At 35.2% G+C, this 24,031-nt stretch overlaps 1 protein-coding gene across 1 annotated transcript in view; it reads left to right on the top strand.

Annotated features, from left to right (window-relative positions):
- Positions 1–24,031, top strand: part of DNAJC15 (DnaJ heat shock protein family (Hsp40) member C15) — a 58,806-nt gene that overhangs the window by 16,278 nt on the left and 18,497 nt on the right. Inside the window, exons 2-4 of the mRNA XM_051983860.1 lie at positions 2,439–2,490; positions 10,612–10,685; positions 20,502–20,578. Of these exons, the coding sequence (XP_051839820.1) occupies positions 2,439–2,490; positions 10,612–10,685; positions 20,502–20,578 (203 nt within the window). The remainder of the gene's footprint in view (positions 1–2,438; positions 2,491–10,611; positions 10,686–20,501; positions 20,579–24,031) is intronic.

Below are 24,031 nucleotides of genomic sequence, written 5' to 3'. Positions count from 1 at the left end.
TGTGTCAAATGAGCCATGGGAGAGTTTTACAACCAAATGTCTTTAGCATTGTTTTGTTTTAATTAAATTAAATGCTCAAAATAGGTATGGTCCAGCAATTCTTTATAAACTACTTGCTTAGAAATCTTAACATTCTTTATTTTCTTTTCCCAGTTTATAATTATATAGTTTCCCCTCTCTTTTAGGTTTCTTTTGTATTTTTTTCTTAGGTTTTTTTTTTTTTTAAGCTTCTTAGGATATTTGAAAAAGAATCTCTTTATACCATTGCTTTTTTAATGACAGAAAATGAGGGGTTTTTCAAAATGAATCAACCCATATTCCTTATTTATGCATTTTCTCAAAAGTATGATTTTTGCCATTGGTGAAAATGTTCTGTCATTATTATGTATAGATTATTATGTACAGGTCACACATTCTGTGAGTGTGTGAATATGATTTTTTTTCCTTTGTGGAGAAGTACAGGGGAGTCAATTTGAGTATCTAAGGTAAAGTCATTAAAAAATATGTAGGCAAATGAATAGAGCTTGTTAGTTGAACCATGTTCATTCATTGGTCTCAGAATTTATAACTGAAGTTAGTTCTGAAAATTAGCAAGTTGATTCTGTTAAACTAGAAAAGAGATCTTAGTGGGCGGTATATCAGTGGACACAAGCTTTCAAATAAGAATGGGTCATTCATTTTTCTTTTTTTAGAAAAGCCATTACAGGGATGACTATTTTTTTTTTAATTATGACTGTCAAGAATATGCCCAACAGAATGTCTCAATTTTACAATTATTTAGGTTTCTGATCAAAGCATTAGCAAACAAATTCACCTTTGGCTCACTTAAGCATTTATTAGGTATAATCCTTATATAGTATTAGAAAGCTGTCATTACAACAAAGACTATTTCTAACAAATAATATTATCTCACCAGGATAGTTTTTCCTTCTTATTAAGTGCTATACAAGTTAGATTTTACAACTCCATTTGTATATCCATTCAAACACATCCTTCTTGAACTTCAGGAGAATGTTGTTAGCATTGAAAAAAGGGTTGGGGAATAGCTGCAGATAGCTGAAAGTGCCATGTGATTAAGGCAGTCCTGGTTGTTCTGTTCAAATCTTGACCCAAATCATTATCCACATCCACTGCCTCTCCAAGATGTACAGACTATCCAAATTGCTATCAAAGTCTAGGAAATGTGCATTCTTCATCTACTTGTTTCTTCCTATGTAGATTACCAGATCAATATATTCTGAATCAGTATGTATCTCATTAAAGAAACTTCCTAGCATTTGGCTTTGAAAAGTTGCCCCCTTTTCAAGAACTTCCTTTCCCATTTGCTCCTGGCAGTTTAGAACAGCCTCTTATTTCAGGATGTATTTTAGATTCTGGTTCAACATTGTAAAAGAAGCAAGAAGAGAGCAAAGATGAAGATTCACTCTAATTCCTTGGAATTCAGCATCTTAAATCAGATGGCTGCAGCACAGACCAGTTGAGTCAGGACTGGCCCACATTGCTGGCTTTCCTAGGGCAGTGGGTCAGAGCAGCAGCTCCAGGAATCACGCTGTCTGGGGGTTTCTCATCTTTTAATTCTTTGAAATGATATAGAAATATAAAAATAATATCTGTAATGATTATCAAAATAATGGTTTTGAGTTATACATAATTGAGAAATGCCAGATTGTAGTTATTTCTCTAAGGCAGTTGCTTGTCCTCATTATGTTTTGAAATGAGAAAACTAGGGAATAGCTTACAAGTTTTAGCTCTGCGCTGGGTATATGTGTACAAAGAACCAAACAAGTACTATTGCCAAGGAGCTCACAATTACATGTCAAACAGCAGGCAGCACCATATCATTATCTAGGGCTGAAATGAAGTAGGCTTTTTTATTGGACATTAAATTCTAGCTGGATTCATTGATTTAAATAGCTTATAGCCAAATGCAAAAAATTTTGCTATTTCCTTTGAGAAAAGACTTTGTATGTCATAGTTAGAATAATTACACATACATATGTGTTTGTGTATGTGTATATATAAACATATATATATACATATGTGTTTACATACATATACGCACCTTACTTGTGAACTGATGCTCTCCTCAAGTTAACCCCTAAGTGTGAGACAGGGTGAAAGACTGGGGAAACATAGGAAAGATCTTGATTTATCAGATTTAATAAATGATAAAATTAAAATGATTCATTTTCATTACATGTGTTACATTTCATTACAGCAATTTAGGAAAACTTAATTTATAAAACTTAAAACCTTACAAAACAAATAAATGAAGGGGTAATGATGGACATTGCAGGGACATTCTTCCCTTTGCAAAAGCTTGCTTGTTCTCTTAATATTCTCATTATAAGGAAGCCTTTAAAATAGTATTGCACATAAAGCTGTTAAATGAATCTGCCTTTTGACCACTTCATAATGACTTCATTTTTCTGTCACAGGCCAGGACATTGATAGCAGTGGGGCTTGGGGTTGCAGCCTTTGCATTTGCAGGTAAGTGAAATAATAAAACTCTTTTAAGTATTCCTTTAAAGTTGCAGAAGGGATGTCTTTTCATTATTCTGTAATTTTAATGATTCATCAAAACTCTTAGAACTCAACTCTTCATATTCAGAGTTCTCTTCATTTAGTTCTTGTTTCAGTTCCTTATACTTTAGTCACTGAAAACTCATCCCTGTTTGAGATGGCAGAGAGTTCCCATAAGCTTTATAAGGAAGGAAAGTAATGAAACTATATACTATTTTCCAGGTTTAATAGTTTCATCAAAGGTTAATTGTTTTAGATTTGGATATTATTTTACATAATGACATGTTTTATGTAACTCAGTGTTTGCTTCAGACAAGCCCAGAGTATAAAGGTGATATAGAGACTCTAAAACCCAGACTACTCCATTCCAACTCCCAAATTGGCTGGCTGGAGTTGAGAGCTTAGAGTCCTGAGGTTCTGGTCCCTCAATAAAGCAACTGAAACTCACATGGAGAAGAGACCTTGTGGAGGCAGAGCCCAAAATACCAGTACTGTATTTCAGGTTCTGTCTCAAACTCTTGGTTAACTCTGAAATTCTCAGTTCTTATCAATGTTGTCATCTTTTCTCTCCTAATTCCCTCTGCTTATAGAAGAATATCCCTACTAACTACCAAAGCTGAGCCCTCTACCAGTTTTTGATCTGATTCTCTCCTACTTCTTCCAGAACTTTGCTCTAGCAGTTGTTCCCACCATCTCATGGATCTCCTGTCTTTCTTAGCATCATTCAGTCTCAATTGCCTTTTTCTCATGTGCTTACAAACAGGTCTTTGTAATACTTAACATCACCACCAGCCCTTTACTTGGCTCTCCTGTTTCATCCAGCAAATGCCATATTTTTCTTCTCAGCAAATGCCATATTTTTCTTCTCTTTAACTGCTGAGCTTTAAAAAGTTATATATCACAATGTGTCTACTTAACTCTCTTTAATTTCTTAAAGATGGGAATTTTCCAGTGACCTAATTGCTGGAAATAGTGAGCTTTTCCCATGTCTTACATCTTGGAGAAAATAAGCTCTCTGAAGACAAGGATTTTCATTTTTTGCTTTGTAATCTTACTGCCTAATAATGTACTTTGTTTGCTTCAGGTAAGTGTCTAACTTCCCTAAAGTTTTGACTGTTGACTGTTTCCTACCCTAGAATATTTGTTCTTCGCTCCACTTTACATTCTATAGGTTCTCCTAGCTATTTTCTTTGTCATTGTGAATGTTCCCCAAAAGTTTGGCCTTGGCTTTTTTTGTTGTTTGTTTGCTTTTGGTTTGTTTTATTGGTACTTTATTTTTATTTATTTAATATTTTTCCCCAGATACATTAAAAACAGTACTTTTTATGTTTTACATTAAGATTTTTGAGTTCTAGGTTCTCTCCCTTATCCCCACCTACAATTGAGAAACCACATATGAAGTTATGCGAAACACTTTCATAAAAGTCAAGTTATGAAAGAAAACATATATCCCACTGTGAAAATAAAAACTCTCAAGAAAAATTAAGTTAAAAGTAGAGATAAAGAGTAATAGAGAATGCTTTCATCTTTATTCAGACTCAGTTCCTTCTCTGTCTGTGGATAGGATAGGATTTTTCATCATAAGTTCTTCAGAGTAGGTTTTCCAGGTTTGTCTTTTTTTTTTTTTTCCTCTGAGAACATCCTGCTTATCATATCCCAGAGAACAGTAATATTCCATCATAAACACATACCACAGTTTATTGAGCCATTCCATAGTTGATGGGCATCTCCTCAATTTCTAATATTTTTTATCCTGAAAAGAGAGCTGCTAAGAATAATTTTTATATATGTAGGTAATTTTCCTTACCTCCTCCACCCCTCCCCCCCCATTCCCCATTCTCTTTGGTATCCATGCCCAGTAGTGGTATTATTAGGTCAAAGGATATGCATGAATTTGCAATCCTTTGGGCATAGATCATATCTATTGATCATTTATCAATTGGGGCATGGCTCTTATTTTTTATAAATTTGATTCCATTCCCTCTATATTTGAGATGAGACCTTATCAGAGAAACTTGCTTGGAAATTTTTTTTTTTACAATTATGATTGCTAATTGTATTTCCCTCCATTTATTCTCTCTCTTCTTTCACCCTATCCTCAAAAGTGTTTTGCTACTGAACACACTCCCTTCTCTAATATGCCATCTCTTTTAATCACCCTCTCCCTGTTCCCATATCCCATTTCCCTCCTATTTTTCTGCAGAGTAAGATAGATTTCTGTACCCTATTGAGTATGTATGTTATTTTCTATTGGAGCCAATTCTGATGAGACTTAAAGTTCACTCACCCTCCCCTCACCCTCTTCCCCTCTACTGTAAAAGCTTTTTCTTGTTTCTTTTTTTATGACAGACAATTTGTGCCATTCCACTTCTCCCTTTTCCTTTCTCCCAATTCATCTTCTCTTACTTTTAAATTTCATCATTTTTTAAAAAAGATATTATCCCTTCATATTCAACTGTGCCCTCTGTATTTATATACTTATAATTGCTATAATAATGAGAGTGTTCTGAGTTACAAGTATTATCTTCCCATGTAGAACATAACCAGATAAATTTTATTAAGTCCCTTATGATTATCACTTTCCTGATTACCTCCTTATCCTTTTCCAGACTCCTGTATTTGAAAGTCACATTTTCCATTTAGCTCTGGTCTTTTCATCATGAATGGTTGTAATCCTAGCTCTGTTGTAACCCAAGCTGCTAAGTCTTGTGTTATCCTCAATGTATTTCTACTATATGGATGCTTGCAGTATTTTATCCTAGACCTGGGAGTCTGGAATTTGATTGTAATATTTCTGGGAGTTTGCATTTTGGGTTTTTTTCAGGAAGTGATGGTTGGATTCTTTCACTTTCCATTCTACCCTCTGGTTCTAAAATATCAGGACAATTGTGCTTGATAATTTCTTGAAAGATGATCTCCAGACTCTTTTTTAGTCATGACTTTCAGATAGACCAATAATTTTAAAATTATCTTTCTTGGATATTTTCCAGGTTAGGTGTTTTTCCAGTGAGATATTTTGCATTTTTTTCTATTTTTTTCACTTTTCTTTTTTTTTGGTTTTGCTTTATTGTATCTTGATTTCTCATAGTCATTAGCTTCCATTTGCTCAATTCTATTTTTTAAGGAATTATTTTCCTCAGTCTGTTTTCTCAATTGGCCAATTTTGCTTTTTTAAGGCATTTTGCTCCTCATTAACTTTTTGTATTTCCTTTTGCACCATTCTCAATTCTTTCTCTAATTTTTCCTCTATCTCTCATTTGATTTTCAAACTCCTTTTTGAGCTCTTCTATGGCCTGAGCCCAATTCTTATTTTTCTTGGAGGTTTTGGATGTAGGAACTTTGACTATATTAGCATCTTTTGAGTGTGTTTTGATCTTCCTTGTAGCCATAATAACTTTCAATTGTCAGGAACTTTTGTTTTGTTTTATTTTCTGCTCATTTTTCTAGCCTATTACTCAGCTTTTAACCATTTGTTAAAATAAGACTCTGTTTCCTGGGTGGAGGGTGCTTTGTCACAAGATTTGGGGGTTTTGTGCAGCTGTTTTCAGAACAGGAATTTGACCACAGACCCTCTTTCCTGTCCTGGAGCTTAGGTGTGTGCTTGCCTCTCTGTACTGGGAGATCTAGTGTGGGAGCTAGTGCTGGGAGTGCACACCACACCCCTCTCCACTAACCTTCCTTCCTCCCTGGTGTCTCCCGGCTGAGAGGTCTGGAAATCTGCAGACCTTTTCTGCTGACCTCTGTAATGCTGGAAAAACTGAGCAAGACAGAGATTAGAGAGTATTTAATAATTTATTAAATGGAGAGATTTACTGGGACCAATGGATCCATGTTTGGTCCCAGGGCTGAACTTGAGACTATTGTCTCCAAGAATCCAGCAAACAATCAGAGTTCTCAATGACATATATACACACGCTGGGACATAAGAGATAGACTGAGGTAGGGGCGGAGTCAGAGTGCTGAGAGTGGGAACAGGACTCTGACTGGGTGGGGTGAGCCTCTGGAGAGGAGATGACATAATCAGGGGGAGGTACCCGGACTTGGGGAGAGGAATCTTGATAAGATATGGTATCTGATATTCTAATAGCTTGGGATGGGGAGAGGCATTCTGATGTTCTATCAAGTATTCTGATAAAGAAGGAGGGGAAGTTTTGCAGAACTGAGAAGCAGGGAAACCTAGGCAGGACTGAAGATAATTAGGGAAACTGAGTCAGGACAATAAAAGAGAACTGTGGCATAACACCTTGCAGCTTCTGTTTGGTATCTCTGGACTGGTACTATTGCTGATTCAGAGGTCTGGCCAGGGCTGGGGACGGCACCAGGACTGATACTGGACTCCCACACTGTGTCACAGACCTTTTCTATTGAGCTTCTAAGTGGCCTTCAGCTAGAAAACATTCTGCTCCACCTTTTGGGGTGTTCTGATGCTCTGAAATTTGTTTAGAGTCATTATGTAAAGGAATTTGGGGCAGTTTGGGGAAGAGATTGGGCAAGATCCTGCCTTTACTCTGCCATCTTCTATCCTTGTCTTTTTTCTTTACATACAACCCTTGACAAGGATAGGAACTCCCAAAATCTGGATCTTTAATCTTGACCTCTTCTCCCAATTTCACACCCACATCTCTGTTTACTGTAAATCTCTAACCTTGAAATCCTGCTAGTATCTCAAACTTAACATGTCCAAAACTAAGCCATGTTTTCCCTGCTGAGCTTGCTCTTCCTTCTGATTCTGAATTATTTCTGAATTATTTCTGTTTCCATATTTATTTCATCCACTGTCTTTAATTCTTTTCTCATCTTTGATATCTAAATCTTCACTATTCTCAGCCTGACCACCCTAAAAGAGGATATTATTCCTAACTGTCTGGATTCTGGGGATAATAGTTTTCCTATCTCTACTCTTTCCCTCTCTAATTCATTATTATATTGTCTTAGTCTTATGTAAGTGCTATTTCTTCAATCTTAATATTTTTTAAGGAAGAAGGGGTCCTGTGCTTCCCATACTATAGGAGCCATCCTTTATCCCTTGCTTTCTCTTACCATCCATATTCAATCTGTTGCCAATTCTTGCCACGATGTCTCGTTTCCTTTCCCTTAAGTCTCTCTTCATGACTCCGTAGCTCTGTGCTCATTTCTTGGCCAGATTATTGAAACATACTAGTAAGTCTGCCTGCCTTAGTGGTGCTTTGAAATGTGTCCTGCACACAGACAGTCTAAGCCCATGGCACTGGTTTTATCTTGGCTTGACTCTAATAAACTCCAGCAGCTTCCTGTTACTGATGGGGGCTTGCTGAACCCTTTCAGGGCTGTTCCCTCACCTTTGGTGTTCACCTTTCACCCAACTCTCACCTGTGTGTGGCTCTAAGAGAGTCTACGGTTCTTATCTCTAGCTTGCCAACAAGTCATACTTGAGCTGACACAGGTTGAGGGTAACTGACAGGTTTGGTGAGGTAGGAGGAGGTCTACCCCAGCATGTGGAACTGGGCCATTGAGAATAATTTGTTTCAACAGCCCTGAAGATAGCTGAAGCAGGTGCTGTGGAGAGCTTAGAGCTTGCTCAGACATTAAAGATGCCAAGGTCGTTTATTGCATCTTTGACTTTTGACCTGCCACTGGCCTTTGATGACTCAGGAAGAAAGAATGAAGCTGACAACTTTATGCAACTCTGTTTTGCTTAAATCTAGTTCATTCTGTGTGGGTCAGAAACCATTAATAAAACAACTGGATAGATCTCTAGAAGCAAAGCAAAGTTTATTATACATTCTCCAGAACAGGAGTCCTACCCATCCAGCAGACAATGGAAGGGAGGAAGCATCCTAGGGGGCAGGGTCGACGCTTTTAATCCCTAACACAAATTCCCCTCCCACCACTGACCCTCATCCTTATTGGCTGAGGATCTTACATTCTAAACTCGGGAACTATCCAAGAAACTGAACTTGACCAATAAGTACATAGGTGCCCATATTTGGCTGAAATAGGGAGGATAACAAGAAGGGGACTTAAGTATACCCTTAGGGGGATAGCAGGGAGGAGACTTTAAGTATGTCCTTAAGATAGTAGGGAGGAGACACTTTAAGTATGCCCTTGACTTAGTACTTAAAGTCCTTCAGACCTACTCAAACTTTGAAATAGATGAAGCCTTATTTGATTTTCACAACTGTTTTGAAAGATCTCACTTTATCTCGTTCAATCCCATGATGTCATTAGTCCTTTTTGAAAATGAAGGACAAAGAAAAAATACTTAACATAGCAATATTATTATTTCCATTTCTTTGAAGATTTGAAGATTCACTGCTAAAATTGCTATTTAAGATAGCACAATTTTAAATAATTAAGGTTTTTGCCTATTTGAATTGACTTCTTTTTGTAAATTGCACAATTGCTCACATTCATCTGAGAGCATTTTGCATGTTAAACTTTGTTTTAATCTTTTTTTGTGTTTAAGTTTTATGCCACATGCATATGGCCTTTTCTATTGTTTTCTATTTTAGATGAAACTGTACTTTTATATGGATATATCAAGTCCATTTACATCTAGCCAGAAAATTAGAATATAAAATCTGTTTTTGTTTTGCTTTTGTTGTGACAGGATATTTAAATATCTCAGGAGATTAAATATCTCACTGCTTTTGTGCTAATTTAGAATATATAATAAGGAGAACCTAGATAATTTATATTTAAATTTGCCTTTTTTTTTTTTTTTTTAATTCTCACTAGGCTACTTTGGTCCTTATAAGCTTATAATCTGGTCGCTTTTAGAGCCTGGGATTAGTTTTTGATGGCTCTGAAAATAAATCTGAGTAATTACATACAGTGACTAGTGTGGAGCTGTGCTGTAGAAAAAGGTTTTTAAAATTTCAGGTGCAAGAATTGATTCAAAAGTAAAGAAAATAGCTCTACTTTATCTTCTATTTGTGCTTTGGGTATTCTCTTTCAAACTTGAGGGCCTGGTCCTGTGTTCTGTGTAGGACAAAGTAATCAAATGTTTATTTTAATTATAATATTCAAGGATTACTTACTCATTACATTTTATGGATTTTTAAAGTAAAAGTCTTTAAGGAAAATAATACTCAGATTTTTTTTAAAATTTGGCTCTTCTAGTTCTTCATGACATTTTTTTCTTTAATGGGTTTAGAGTATCCCATGTCCAAGATTCCATCTTCTTTTTTCAGGTTCTGGTAAGCTATCAAGTGTTTTCATGTTCCAGGTTTGAAATGGTCTTCAGGGAATTTAGAAACTAATTTTTTTTTTTTTTAATGGGGAGTAAAATTGAATGAAAGAATCACTAGTGAATGTGATTAAAGGTTTGGTCAAGAATGTGGATAGAAATAGAGCTGGAGGCTAACCTTATCTAATGTTTTTCTTTGTTGAGAAAGCTTTTTTTTTAATTTTTGGGTAATGCTGGGTCTTTCACATGCCCCAGTTCTGTCACTGTATTTTGCACCCTGAAGCAATCCATTTGCAAATGAATAACAACAGCTCTCTATGTGTGTTCTGGTGAGACTTGATTCTCAGAAAAGTAAATATAAAAAACTGGAAGATGCTGTGGGCCCTTCCAGTGACCTTGAAGTTCCCATTCGTAATTTATTTTCTCAAGAGACAGAAGGCAGACATTCAGATTGAAAAATGAGAGGTACACTGCTTAGATAATAAAGTTATATTCTTAATTGATACCCTAAAATGCGAAAGAAAATTAATTTTGACTAATATTAGTGTAAGTATCTAAAAAGTCCTCAAACAATATAATAAATTGTTGTTTGAGAACAGGAGTAAGAAAGAGGTTATAATTATGTTTGAAGTGTTGTTTCTGCTTAGCTTTTCATTCTAGAAATAATTCTATCAAAATTACTCATTTATTTCTTATAACAACCATATTTGTGGTGGTGGTAGTGGTGAATTTTTTACTATGTGATTCAAAGTTATTTATGTATATTTTAAATATAAGGACTGATCTTTGCTACTTTTGGAGATAACTTGTGAAAAGTAAAATATATGCTATAAAATAAATGCATTGATAAATATCTTGATGGCTTTTGTGTGTTTTAATATTTAGAAAATCCATTTATTTTTATGAATTTTTTTTTTTAGGTCGCTGTGCATTTCAAATCTGGAAACCTCTGGAACAAGTAATCACAGAAACTGCAAAGAAGATTCAATCTCCTGTAAGTCCCTGGAGTGGCTTGGTTAGAGCTCACTCATTTGGCCATATTTCCACAATTTGAAACAGCTTAAACAAATCTCATTTAATTCTAACTGTCTTGTTAGCAAAAATTTGCTTACTTCACTGCTTAAATCATTGACTAGTTGGGTCATCTTTATCAGATTAATTTAATCAGCTCTGAAATTGGGAGACTGGATTAGATGAACTCTAATCTCTCATCCAACCCCAATGTTCTTACAGAGGAAAAATCTTGCTATGCTTCTTCTCTGGACTTGGATGGAGGAGAGACTTGTTTTCAAAGGTGCCTTTACCATTTAGTGGCTGTATATCCCTGGGCAAGTTACCTAACCTGTTTGAAGTCTCAGTTGTGTCGTCTGCAATATTTGGGGTATTTATTTCATAGGCTGGTTATAAAGAACAGATGAGATAATGAGAATCAAAGGTAATACAATCTCTACCACCCCACCCACCAATTCTGGACCTCATCAATACCAGGTTACGAACCATCCCTACCCCTATGTTAGATTTGATAAGCAGATGAAAATACATTCCAGTCAGTAATATACAACTTAATCAATCCTAGGCTTGTTAATGAAGCAAGGGAGGTGTATTTAACTTCAGCTCAGAGATCAAGAAGTGGTCATTTGTCATTACTGAGTGTTTTTCTTTTAATTTATTTATTTTTTACAATCATCATATATGTTGTTTTTACATTTTGATTACTTCATATCACATCAGTTCACTTAAGTTTTCCTGAATTCTTTGTATTTGTTTCTCATAGTACAGTAATAATATACATGTCATTCATGTGCCACAATTTGTTTAGCCATTTCACAGTCAAAAGACATTTACTTTTTCTAGTTCTTTACTACTTCATTTTTTTGTTGAGATTTTTGGGTTGGAGAGATGTGAGGAAAACTACTGTGTTATCTTGTTAATCATGTGATCCTCGCTTTTATAATGGCAGATGCTTAGAGTATCATTTAAAACTTAATTTTTTCATTTATATCTCATTTATTTACCTAATATTTAACTATTTTTTTGAGAAGGTTATTCTGTAACTTTGTTAATCCATTTCTAACTTTCTTTAAGTGAGGAGAGTTTCCATAGATCATGCTGCTATCTGATTAAGTAAAATTGTATTGAATGAGTCAGTAGACATGGATTTAAGTTCCATTTCTGCCACTTATGAGATATGTGTCCTTGGCCAAGAAACTATCTTTTCTGAACCTCAATCTTCTTATCTCTGAAATGAGGATAATAATACCTGAACATTTTTTATTTAAAAAAAAATTTTGTTTTTAATTTTACAGGAAATGAAAACCAGCATAAATAGTTTAAGGACTTAGCCAGGGTCACGCAACTACTAAGTGTCCAGTATGGGATTTGAATCTGTTTCCTTCTGATTAATTCTAACCTCCCTACTACACAACAAATTAATCTCATTTTCCCTCCTTTTTCTTCCTTTTCTGGAAACAATAGTCACCACTCCTATTCCTTCATATACACAATTAAAACCATAAATAAGTCCCCTTTTAGCTTTCTTAGTAGCATTATAAACAGTTTCCTTAGAATTTCTTAACAGAATACCACAGTCATAATTATTTTGTTTTCCATTCCTAAAGTTTCTTGATGTTGCTATGGTAATAGTCCCCATCTAGACACACAGTCTGGTATCATAGGATCATAGATTCAGTCCTATTGGAGAAATTGGCAAGATTTGAACCCTACAATTTAAGACCTCATCTTTAAGAATTACTTAAGATACTGGAAAATTCATTACTTTGTGGCTAAACCGATGATGAGCCTCCTGAACTTATTTTGGCCTGTCCTTATTGAAGCATGACAGGCGTAATGGGGCTCATACTCACCTTCTCAGCTTGATGTAGGACCTTATCAGCTTTTTGCTCTCTTGGTTTGGTTCAGGGAACCCATAGGCACCTTCACACCATGAATTTATCCAATTAAGATTTTAATGGAAGTGAGTTAAAATTAATTTGCAGTGTAACTCCCAAATTTTATGCTGTTGCACTGTAAAAACCTAGTCCTTTGCCATCTTGTACTTGAGAAGATTGTTTTTCTAATTTTATATTTATTTTCATTTGACTACATTTAGAACAGTAACTACAAAAGAGTATTTTGGACTTGTATTTTATTTTTGTTGCTTTTTTTAATCAGTATATAGTGCAGCAGAAAGACTAGTTACCAGGACCACCTTGGTTCTTTTAAATAGCAAAAATGGGACAGGGAAAAGAAAAGGGAACAACATTATCTTATCTATTGCCTTCTCTGTGCCAGGCATAGTAATAAGTGATGCCATGAAGAAACTGTGACACAAATTGGTTAAGTGACTTGCTGAGGGTCATACAGAGATAAAATGATGCTTCAGGGGCTTCACCTCAGACGCCATCTCTTTTGATATCTATTTGTTATGGGCCAGAAGTCTGAACTTGAAACAAGGTACTAACTAATTGGAATTGATGAGACAATGGTTATCTAGTTTAGCATGATGTTTAATTCTTCTCTAAGTTCAGTATGACTGATTTAATCTTACAACAAATAATGGTTTCCTAGGGATATAATGATTGGCTTATACTCAGTGTAGAGCATATTAGCTAAGGACCTCAGCCAGGTTCATACAGAGAGGCAGAGAAGACAAAGGACTTGGGGTGGGAGCTCAAGGTCTCAGAACCAAGGAGAGATTCATTTGATCTTTGGTCAGGCTCCTGGTGGCAGGCTCTCCTCCATTTTCTCCACTGAAACCAAGACTCCGGAAAGCCTCTAAGAAAGCTGCCCAGCCCCAAACAAGGAGACAATAAAGAATTTGGACTTTAACACCTGGCTGCTCTTGTGGTGATTACTGAACTGAAAAGAAGGCTGCTCAAAAACCTCCAGAGATCCCCAAAAAACCGAACCAAAAGAACATTACACCTATTGTCTAAAAAACTCATTCTTGTTGTGACTGTAGTCTTGTGGTCAGTCACCTGGAGACATTGAGCTTCAGACTGGATTAACTACATAAGGATTTTGTCTCACTTGATTTTCTTAAAATCTTCATTTAAAAAATTTGGTGGTCATCATTTAACAATAGTTTTAGGTGTAAAAACGATCCCAGATCTTTACATATCTTTAATATGATTATGATTTGGATGGGCCATATAGAAAATCAGAGTTCTTTCTAGGACAGTGGTGTCAATCTCCAAGGGAAAGAACAACCCTAAATCTTGCAAAAGGATCTCTGTGGCTTCCTATTGACTTAGACAGGCAGACATTAACATTATCTGTATCCTCTTGTATTTTTTATTTATTTCCCACTTATATTTTAATTTGATTTGGGCAGCACTGGGGAGTATTGTAAGAGTTTGAGACCTCTGCTTTGTATTACTTCGATTTTCTCATTATTCTGCTAAGATGTAGAATGTGGAAGCCCTAGTTGGAAACAAAATAAACAATTATTCAGTACTTGATAATGAGGCATTGCTTTTTAATAATCCCAAAGTCTCAGAGGACCCAAAAAGTTCCAGAGGGACAGCAACACTAAGCAGTTGGCCACTCAATGATGCTCTGTTCTTGAGAACCAGTATGGAATAATAGAAAAATTGGATTAGCTGATTATTCCTCTCACTGTTAAAGAATGGTTCTCATGGTCCCATTCTGCATATCTTCATATTTCCCTTGATTCAGTACTGTCAGGAAATATGATCCCAATTTATCTTCAGATTTTCCTAAATATGTCCAATTATCCTATGCTGTCTATTCATAGTTCCAGTATAATTAAAAGTTAAAAGTATGTCTCCTGTTTACTTTCTTAAAATATAAAATTGTTATCTCGTATTCTTTTGGGGTTTAGTCACAGTCTAAGCAGGGTGACATTAAAATGCTATTCAATGGTACAAATAAGTTTTCACACTATTTAAAATTATATGTTATACAGTATAAACATATTTGCAAACCATTTTGGTGGTTACCTACCTATCTTTAAAATGACTTTTTTTTCTCTGAGAAGCTGCTTGCAACAGTATAATAACTGAGGAATGTAAGCACACTCATCTTCTCTCTTATTGGCATCTCTAAAATATGTTTTATAACCTCAGTGATTTTTTTTTAGAGAAATTGTATTAATTATGTTATAGCAAACTAATTTTTCCTATAAATGGACAAATGTTTTACAGTTTGCATCCATTTCTGGTCATATTTCTTTGAGTGGGCCATTGCTGAATAAGTGGTGTGTGCATAAGGAGGTGGTGTTTCCCCTTTTATTCTCCTTTTAGTAAAAATAATAACAACAACATTGATAACTGCATTGACAAATTACTAGCTTTCATTATCATTGGGTTTTGTGACTATAGCACAAGTAATGAAAAGCCATACATCTGACAAAACACTGACATTCTTTGAAAATGAAAAGTTTCACAGCTTCCTGAGGTGAAGAATCTAGGAAAAGAAACATTTTCCAAAATGTGAGAAAGAAGTATTCTACACATTTGACTTATTTCTTTTTGACCATTAGTCTTAATACAGTTTGTTTTCCTATATTCCAGATGTTAAGCATAGTTGTAACAGATGAAAAACAGAAATTGTTGGTATTATGAAACATCTTGTCTCAAGGGTCTCTTCATTCCAGTCCATTCCCCACATACCTAACAAAATACAGGTTTGATCATGTCAGCCCCCTGACATAAACTAAATAAATGTTCTTTGAAGAGTTTGTTATTCAGTAGAGAAGTAATGTAATCAGGGCAATGCTTTAGGATGTCACTTTGGCAGCTCCATATGGACAGCAAGAGGACCCTGCGCCTAAGAGTCAAGAAAAGCTGAGTTCAAATCTGACTTCAGATACTTACTAGTTCTGATTGTGGGTAATTCCCTTTACTTCTGTTTGCATTAATTTCTTCATCTGCAAAATGGGGACAATAATAGCACAGTCTAGTACAGTGCAGGGTATGTAGTAAATGCATATAAATATTGATTTTACATTTATTCATTTAATGAACACTTATTAATTCCTACTATGTGCCAGGCATTATTCTAGAGCAATAGCTCTCAAAATGTGGTCTTTGAGCCTCAAGGAACCTTTTATGGGGGTTTACAAGATCAAAATTATTTTCACAGTAATACAAAAATATTTTAATTTCTAATATAAAAAAGATTTGTAACCCACATTAAAAAAAAACAAAACTCTTTGGGAATGTCTCAATAATTTTTAAGAGTGTGGGCTCCTAAGACCAACAAGCTTGAGAATTTTTAATGTGGAGAATAAATTGGGAAGAGGAAGGATGGGACAAGTCTGTAGTGGTAATAATTTAGGCAAGAGGTAATAAAATTCTTTACTAGAACTAGCCTTGTGAGAGGAGGTAAAGGGAAGTATGTGAAAGAGGGGATGGAGACAGACATGGCAAGATTTGGCACATGATTGGTTATGTGGGTGAAGGAAATAAAAGAGCTGACAATAATTATGAGCTTGTAAGCCTGGGAGGTTGGAAGGATGATGGTGGTGTGGACATAAATTTGGAACTTGAGAAGAGGGGTGAGTTTGAGGGGAAAGCTACAAAGTTGTATTCTGCCTTTGTTGATTTAAGGAACTTAGCACATATTTATTTAGAACCAAGGAGAGAAAGAATAGGGCTGGATATATAGTGCTGGAAATCATCTACAGAAAGATGATAATGGAATCGTGTAAAGCTAATGAGACTGCTTTGGCCAGATCATTTTGGTGGAAGTGGGATATGCAATTTGATCCGGCCATGCAGACAGACTGTGACTTAACAACGCGACTTCATCCTGTCTAACTTAATACTGGCAAACAGGAGCTTATTGTTAATTCCTTGCCATGTATGTATTTTTACCCGTGGTAGAGTTGGACCCTTTCTGATTCCTAACCATAATATTGTGGTTAGGGTAATGCAATCCCAGTTACTACAGGACACTGTCACCTCTCCCTTCAGCTAAGCAGTGTGACTAGCATTATCCCAGTAATCTCTATCTTTATACACACACACACATGTATGCAAAAACATATGCATATATATGTATACTTACATATATTATGTATATAATTCAAGGAATATGATAAAAAATGGGAATAATATGAAATCTGAAATTATAAATCAGTACTCATCAGTGCTAACTGGTACTGGTTAAAAAATGAAAAAATCGATTGTGGAACAGATTAAGTAAATGACATATAGAAGCAAATGAAGAGTAGCTTAGTGTTCGCTAAAACCAAAGACCATACTAGAAGTGAAAAGCAGTTGGGTAGAAAATGGATTTGGGTCAACATCTTACACCCAAGAAGAACCACAACAAGAGCAATAATAATAGCTAACATTTATGTAGTGATTGAAGATTTATGAAGTACTTTAAGCATGTTATTTCACAGTGAGCTCCAAATGTATTCAAAATGTAGATCTAAAAGGTCATATCATACACAAATTAGAGGAGTGAGGAAGGAGATCTATTAACGAAAAAATACTGACAATAATATTTTGAGGTTAATGTAGCTATGTGTCCCAAAATAATACCTTTATTATAAAGAGAATTCCTTTCTTTCTTTACTTTCCAATTTATTGACCCCTCAACATCATTCCTAATCACTGAGCAGCTGTTCCACTCCATCTTCCTGTCCCCAAATCCTTACCTGTCTGTCTTGTTTCTCGTCAGTAGGTATTTCTCAACAGCTGTCATTATTGATTCACCACAAAAACAGATCTTTCTTGCCAGTTACATCTTAATCCTTCATTTGATTCCTTTTGACCTACATTTCCCCAGCCTGTCTTTACCATATTTTGCCAGTTCTTCCCTTTTCTCTATCAATCCGTAATTGACAAATTTGATACATTGGAAATAGTGCTGATGCTGAAGTTAGAGACTGACTTCAAGACTTCCCCCAACCCCTCAGCACTTCCTGCTGTCTGTGTGTCTGTGGGCAAGTCAAGTCTCCTTGAATTTTAGTCTGTTCATTTATAGAATGAGTACATTGCAGGGAACAACCTCTGAGGTCCTTTCCTATTGGATCAGGGGACCTAAGCTTCATAGTTAAAAAGAAGATCATGTATCAGGTGAATGATTTCTTCAGGATTATTTAAATCAGGGACAACATTCATATCTATGTTTTTTAGCATTCACATAATAAAAAGAAATAGAATGTGGTTCTACCAATAAGGACTAAATGCTTCAAATACTTAAGTACTTGATATGTCTGTTGCAAATGAAAATAAATTCTTCAACATTAATTTATTATTCATTTCCCTCTGGAGTACTAGTAGAATTCATCAAATGTTTATAAAACCTTATGAATAATATAGTTATTGAATTTTATCCTTATATGTAGTTTCTACTCTTTGACTAAATTATTGTTTATTTCCCAATTTTATAATTTTTTTCAGAATTTATAGTTAGATTATCATAATACTATAGCTTTGCTTGCATGCTTGCTGATAAAATGTCTAAAAGACTTTCATATCAACAGCTTTTAGAACTAATATGAAATGACCCATCCAAATTCATGACAAATTTACATATAGGAAATTTGATGATGTGTCTAAAATTGTCATGCATGAGGAAGAATATTCATCTGATTTCAGTGATCCTTAGTAGATCATTGAAGTTCCTTTTATAGCTGATAATCTGAAAGGTAATAAACAACACAATATGTGTCAGACCCAAATTCATGATAAAAGAAATGAAAAGCCCAAATAACCGAAAGGTAAAGATGATTCATCTGCTTCTCATGCAGTGAGAGGCCTATTGAAACACCTTTATATTATTATATATTCATCTGGTCCTACTGAATATTTTATAACCTATGTCATCAAGACAAGTCTCCTTTCTTTAGTTCTAATTTCAAAGATCAATGCAATTAGAAATGCACAAATGCTTATGACCAGTGAGTAATAGGCAATAAATAGCCATTTATATTAGAGAAATTAGAAAAATTCATTGTTTTTTGTTTTTCATGGTATTATTGGTGGAAGAATTTTTTTCCTAGTGAATTTATTTTTAATGTACCTTGCTTTATGAATCACATTGGGAGAGAAAAATGAGAGCAAAAGGGGAAAACTATGGGAGAGATTAAAAAAACAAAAACAAAAAAGAAGTGTACATAGTATTTGTTGATTGTTACATTGTTTACTTAGTTCTTTTTTCTGGATGCAGATGACATTTCCTGTCCAAAATCTATTGAGATTGTATTAAATCACTGAACCATTGAGAAGAATCAAATCTTTTGTAGTTGATCATCACACATTTTTGCTGTTATTACATACATTGTATTCCTGGTTCTGATGCTTAGTGTCAGTTCATGTAAATCTTTCTAGACCTTTCTAAAATCAGCTTATTTATGATTTTTTTATGGAACAATTATATTCCATTATCTTCATATAACACAACCACTTCAGCCATTCCCCAATTGATGGGCAGATACTCATTTTCCAATTCTTTGCTTCCATGGTGGAAGAAATTTAAGTATAAAAAAATTTGTGGAATAGCTCCTGAAGCACTCAATAAAACCAAGCCATATAATTGATTCTTAGATATAATGAGATACCTTTGCTTTGACCTGAAATATGAAAGGGAGTGAAATCTGTTTCAGGACAAGTTTTGTGCTGCATTCTTATCTTGGGATTCTTTTATTGAAAATTGTCAGAATACATTCATTCCTGATGTATATATAACAGCTGATGAGCAATTGCTGCCTTGTGAGATACACTGTAAATTTATTCAATTAATGTCAAACAAATCAGACAGATTTGGCCTGAAATTTTGATTGGCAATAGACACCAAAAACAAATACTTGTTCAGTAGATTCTTTCACTTGGAAAAAGACAATACTAAGAAGCAATGATAGCATGATGTTGAAGGATGTGAAATTACTATTTTAAAAATGTGTAGCTGTGCAATTACTTTATATCCCTCGATGTACATTTCCTTGAGCTGTGTAAAGCAAAAGTGAAACATAGTTGGGACTACTTTTCAGAACCATAGAGAACTCAGAAGTAATGGAGTCACGTGAGTGGGCCACTGCATGAAACTCTGGTTTTGAAAACTACAGAGAAGCCTAGAGTGACTCTGACTAGGTACCAGTGTTAAGAAATCCAAGTTAGTAACTGTTCTGAGCATCCTCCATCCATATGTTCAGAGTCTTTCAGAGAACAACCCAAAGCAAAAGTCAAATACTCTCCTGTTAGACAAGAAAATGTCAAGGTGTTGCTTAGTGAAAGCTGTATGCCATCTGAGAGGGCCATACAGGAGATCAATCAAGTAGTAAATAAAAAGTTAGAGCTACCATGAAAGCATGAATCTTTCTTCAGCTACAGTGCCCCAGTTGTAACTCTACGAAGTATAACAGCTCTGCAAAAAGGAAACAAAACCTGTTTTTGGCAAATGCACAATGGACAAGTATGTAAAAACAATTCTTGTGATGGTTACAAAGGAGTATATTTGATACAGAATATTTCTGACTCTTATCTGTGCAGATCCATTTTAAATGCAAATAATTTAAAAGCAGATATATTACTTGGAAATAAAAATTTTCATATTATTATTTATTTCCTTTTGACATCTGAATTTAAAAAAATGCACTGTGTCAATTGATACAGCTTGGTCCTTTGAAGTGTTCTTAAAGTCTGGTCCTTTTAGTGCTACAGTTTTCACCTTGACATAGTTGCTTTAAAATGAGCATTGTTTTATGGCTATTTCACAATGTGAAGTTGAATTCTGGAAAAAATGCATTATTTTTCCTATAGCTATCTTATGGGATTGAGGTCATGCCACCTCATGCATGGAACTAATTATTTCCTGCTCTCTCTTTCCTGTACAGAGCCTTTCATCCTACTATAAAGGAGGATTTGAGCAGAAAATGAGTAGGCGAGAAGCTAGTCTTATTTTAGGCATAAGGTAGGTGTATTGCATAAGTATTGTTTTTCTTCTGTGACCAAGTTTGCCCTTTGAAAACAGAAGGAGAAAATGTATCTTATATTTCCAAATTGGAGGGATGAAAGATGTTTTGAATGTTTATATTTTGAAATATCAAATCCGGGCGTCTACTTACAGCAGAAAATATAAACAATCATAAAATCTGGCTTCGTGCCTTAAGGACAAAAATCTGCAGCTGTTGAAATAAACCTTCAGAAATAGGCAAAATTTCACTTACTCTGGTACTTTGAATGCTTACTGAGTTCACTATTAGACTTTGAGATATGATACACCACAGCTTGCATTGTAGAATCTTGCTAAAAAAAAATTCCTAGCCTCCTTTAATATGTAGCATATTTTCTTTGCATCTATTTTATCTTAGTTCTCATTTGTTATTTATAAAAGAGAGAAAACAAGGAATTTCATAGTGGTTTTTACATTATGAGAGTGTACTTCTGTCCAAGAGAATGACACAATTCACACATTTGCCTAGGAAAGATTATTTTTTCCAGCTTTATTGAAAATGGATTGGAGAGGAGTGAGACTGGAAGCAGGAAGACCAATTATGTAGCTTTTTTAGTAGTCTGGGCAAAATGAAATAGCCTGGAATAGTATCTATGTGGATAGAGAGAATGGTATCAACACTAGAGCTGCTGCTGAGGTCAAATCAACAACTGGACTCCTGATTGGATTAAAGGAGGACAAAGAGTCAGTGATTGTCCTGTGGTTACTCTGGCTTACTGCAGCAGTGGGAAACTCACAAATTGGATGTGTTTTTTTAAATAGGGGGTTCAGTGGAGATAATGGGTCAATTTTATGAAGTCTTAAAATAAAAGTTGTCCCTGGTTGTTTTTGGATTTAAAATTTCAGCTAGACTTTGATCTTTCTCCAGGATTAAATCTTGTTCTTAATATATCTTAACTTTATTGACTCTCTCTAGGCCAAGGATTCTCCTCCATTTTTATATCAGGAATTCCTTTGGCAATTTGATGAAGTCTTTGGATTTTTCAGAATCATGTTCTTAAATTCATAAAATAAAACACATAGAATCATAAGGGAAAACAATTATATCAAAATCTATATCAAAATATTTAAAAAAACAATTTCATGGATCTACATTTAAGGATGCTGCTCTATCAGGGAAAAAAAAAAACCTAACGCCAAACTTCATATTGTTCATCTGATAACAATCTGTACTTGCAAGGCTTCTTATACATTTTACTTGTTTTGTTTTTGTTTTTGTTGATTGGTTTTTTTGTTGTCGTTCTTTTGATATCATTCCTCCCCTATTTCTTGTTTCTTCTCTTCTGTGTTTCCTTGAACGTAAAATTTTCATCTAGCCCCTACCTTTATAATAGCTTTTTGTTTTCAAAGTATATGTAAAGATAGTTTTCAACAGTTATCCCTGCAAAAATTCTGTGCACAGCAAACAATCCAATGTATCTTAGATGTGCAATTCTTTTATGCATATTTCCACGATTATCATGCTGCACAAGAAAAACCAGATCCAAAAGGAAAAAAAAAGGAGAAAGAAAAAAAAGGTGAAAATTGTATGCTTTAATCCATATTCAGTCTCCTTAATTTTTTCTCTGGATGCAGATGGCTCTTTCTATCCCAAGTCTGTTGGAAGTGCTTTGAATCACTGTAGTATTGAAAAGAGCCATGTCCATCAGAATTGATCATCACAAAAAGTCTTGTTGTTGCTTTGTACAATGTTCTTTTGGTTCTGCTCACTTCATTTAGTTTCAGTTCATGTAACTCTCTCCATAACCCCTACTTTTTAGAGCTCTTTTTGCCAAAACAAATTTGATCTGTGCCTTAAACCTGTTTTCCTGTAGTAGTTAAGCTTTTTTATTTAAAGGTAAAGAAATGGAGGAGCAGAGCTTAAGCAGCAACAGTTCAATGACCTTTTCTCCATCCTTATTCTGTTTAATTTCTTTGTAGCATTTAATACTGTTGATCATCCTCATCTTGATATTCTCTTTTTTCCCCATCTTTGGGGACTCTACTCCTTCCTGGTTCTCTTCCCTATTTGCTACTCCTTCCCTGTTTCCTTGGCTGGATCCTCCTCCAGGTCATGCCCTCTATTATCCCTGGGGTCTCTCAGGCTTGGGCCCTGGGCTCCCATTTGTTCTTCAGTCCCAAGAAGGGCCCATGATGCCTTGTCATGTGAGTGAGATGGAGTTGAGTGAGGCAGAACTGGGTAAGGTAACGGGCGGGACCTCATTCTCTCCTGTGGAGTCATGCAGATCCAATGGCCAGATGCAGATCAGGAGAGTGGAAGTGACCTGGATGCAGTGGGAGACCTGGGCCTTTTTAAGCTCTGGTCTTTATCAGGTCTCAATTTGACTAGAGCAAGGTCCCATTGCTAAGAAAAGAGGCAAAAGAATGACTTCTTTTGCTTAATCAAAAAAAAAAGAAAATCAGTCTGGGAGGAGAAGCCCTTGGGGTTTCTGGCCAGAACAGAAACAATTGCTATTTACATTTGCTCTGAGCTAATCAGGACCCCAAAAAAGGACCATCTGGGGTCTGCCCAGGGCCTATTATTGGCCAGTCAAAGAGAGCCAGAGTGATTTAGGTTTAAGGCTGGTCTTAGCCCTATTACAAGATCCCCTTAGTTTCTCAGACTCATAACCTAGAAATCACCTTGAAATCCTTACTGTCTCTTGGATCCTCTCTATCCAAGTTGTTGCCAAGGCCTGTTGCTTTCACCTTTGCAACATCTCTCAATATGTTCTTCTCTTCTTTGACATGCTCCACTCTAGTGCACACTTATCTTACCTCCTCACATCTGGATATTGTAATAATTGCTGGTATATGTCTGCCCCAGGTCTTTCTTTACTCCAGTCCATTTTCCATTCAGCAATAAATTTAAATCATTTTGCTGAAATGCAAGGTCAGTTATGCCACCAACTACTTAGTAAAATCCAGTGTGATTTCCTATCCCTTTCAGGATCAAATACAGAGCCCACTGTATGGCTTTCAAAGACTTTAAAAATCTAGCTTTGTCTTAACTTTCTAGTCTTCTTGTACTTTATTCCTTCCTACTAGTATTGTTATAATACAATGAAAAAAAATACACTCACTCGATTTCTTGGCTTTAGGCATTTCCCTATACCTCTAATGCTCTCCCACTTCATCTCTATTTCCTGAATTCCTTGGTTTCCTTTAATTTTAAGTAAAATCCCATCTTCTCCAGCAAACTTTTTCCAACCTCTCTTAATTCTAGTGCTTCTGCTCAGTTAATTATTTCTCATTTATCCTGTATATAGCATGTTTTGTATGTATCTGTTTGCAGATTCTCTCTCCATTAGATTATAAATTCCTTGAGATAAAAACTGTCTTTTACATCTTTTTGAATTTTTAGAATTTTGCACATGCATGCTTAATAAATGTTGATTAATTCATTGATCTGTTATGTGCCCCATTGGAGTA

This window comes from Antechinus flavipes, chromosome 3 (genome assembly GCF_016432865.1).
Source record: "Antechinus flavipes isolate AdamAnt ecotype Samford, QLD, Australia chromosome 3, AdamAnt_v2, whole genome shotgun sequence".
NCBI classification, from domain to species: domain Eukaryota; kingdom Metazoa; phylum Chordata; class Mammalia; order Dasyuromorphia; family Dasyuridae; genus Antechinus; species Antechinus flavipes.
Note: the sequence above shows the minus strand (reverse complement) of the source record. Positions and strands in the feature narration are given on the sequence as shown.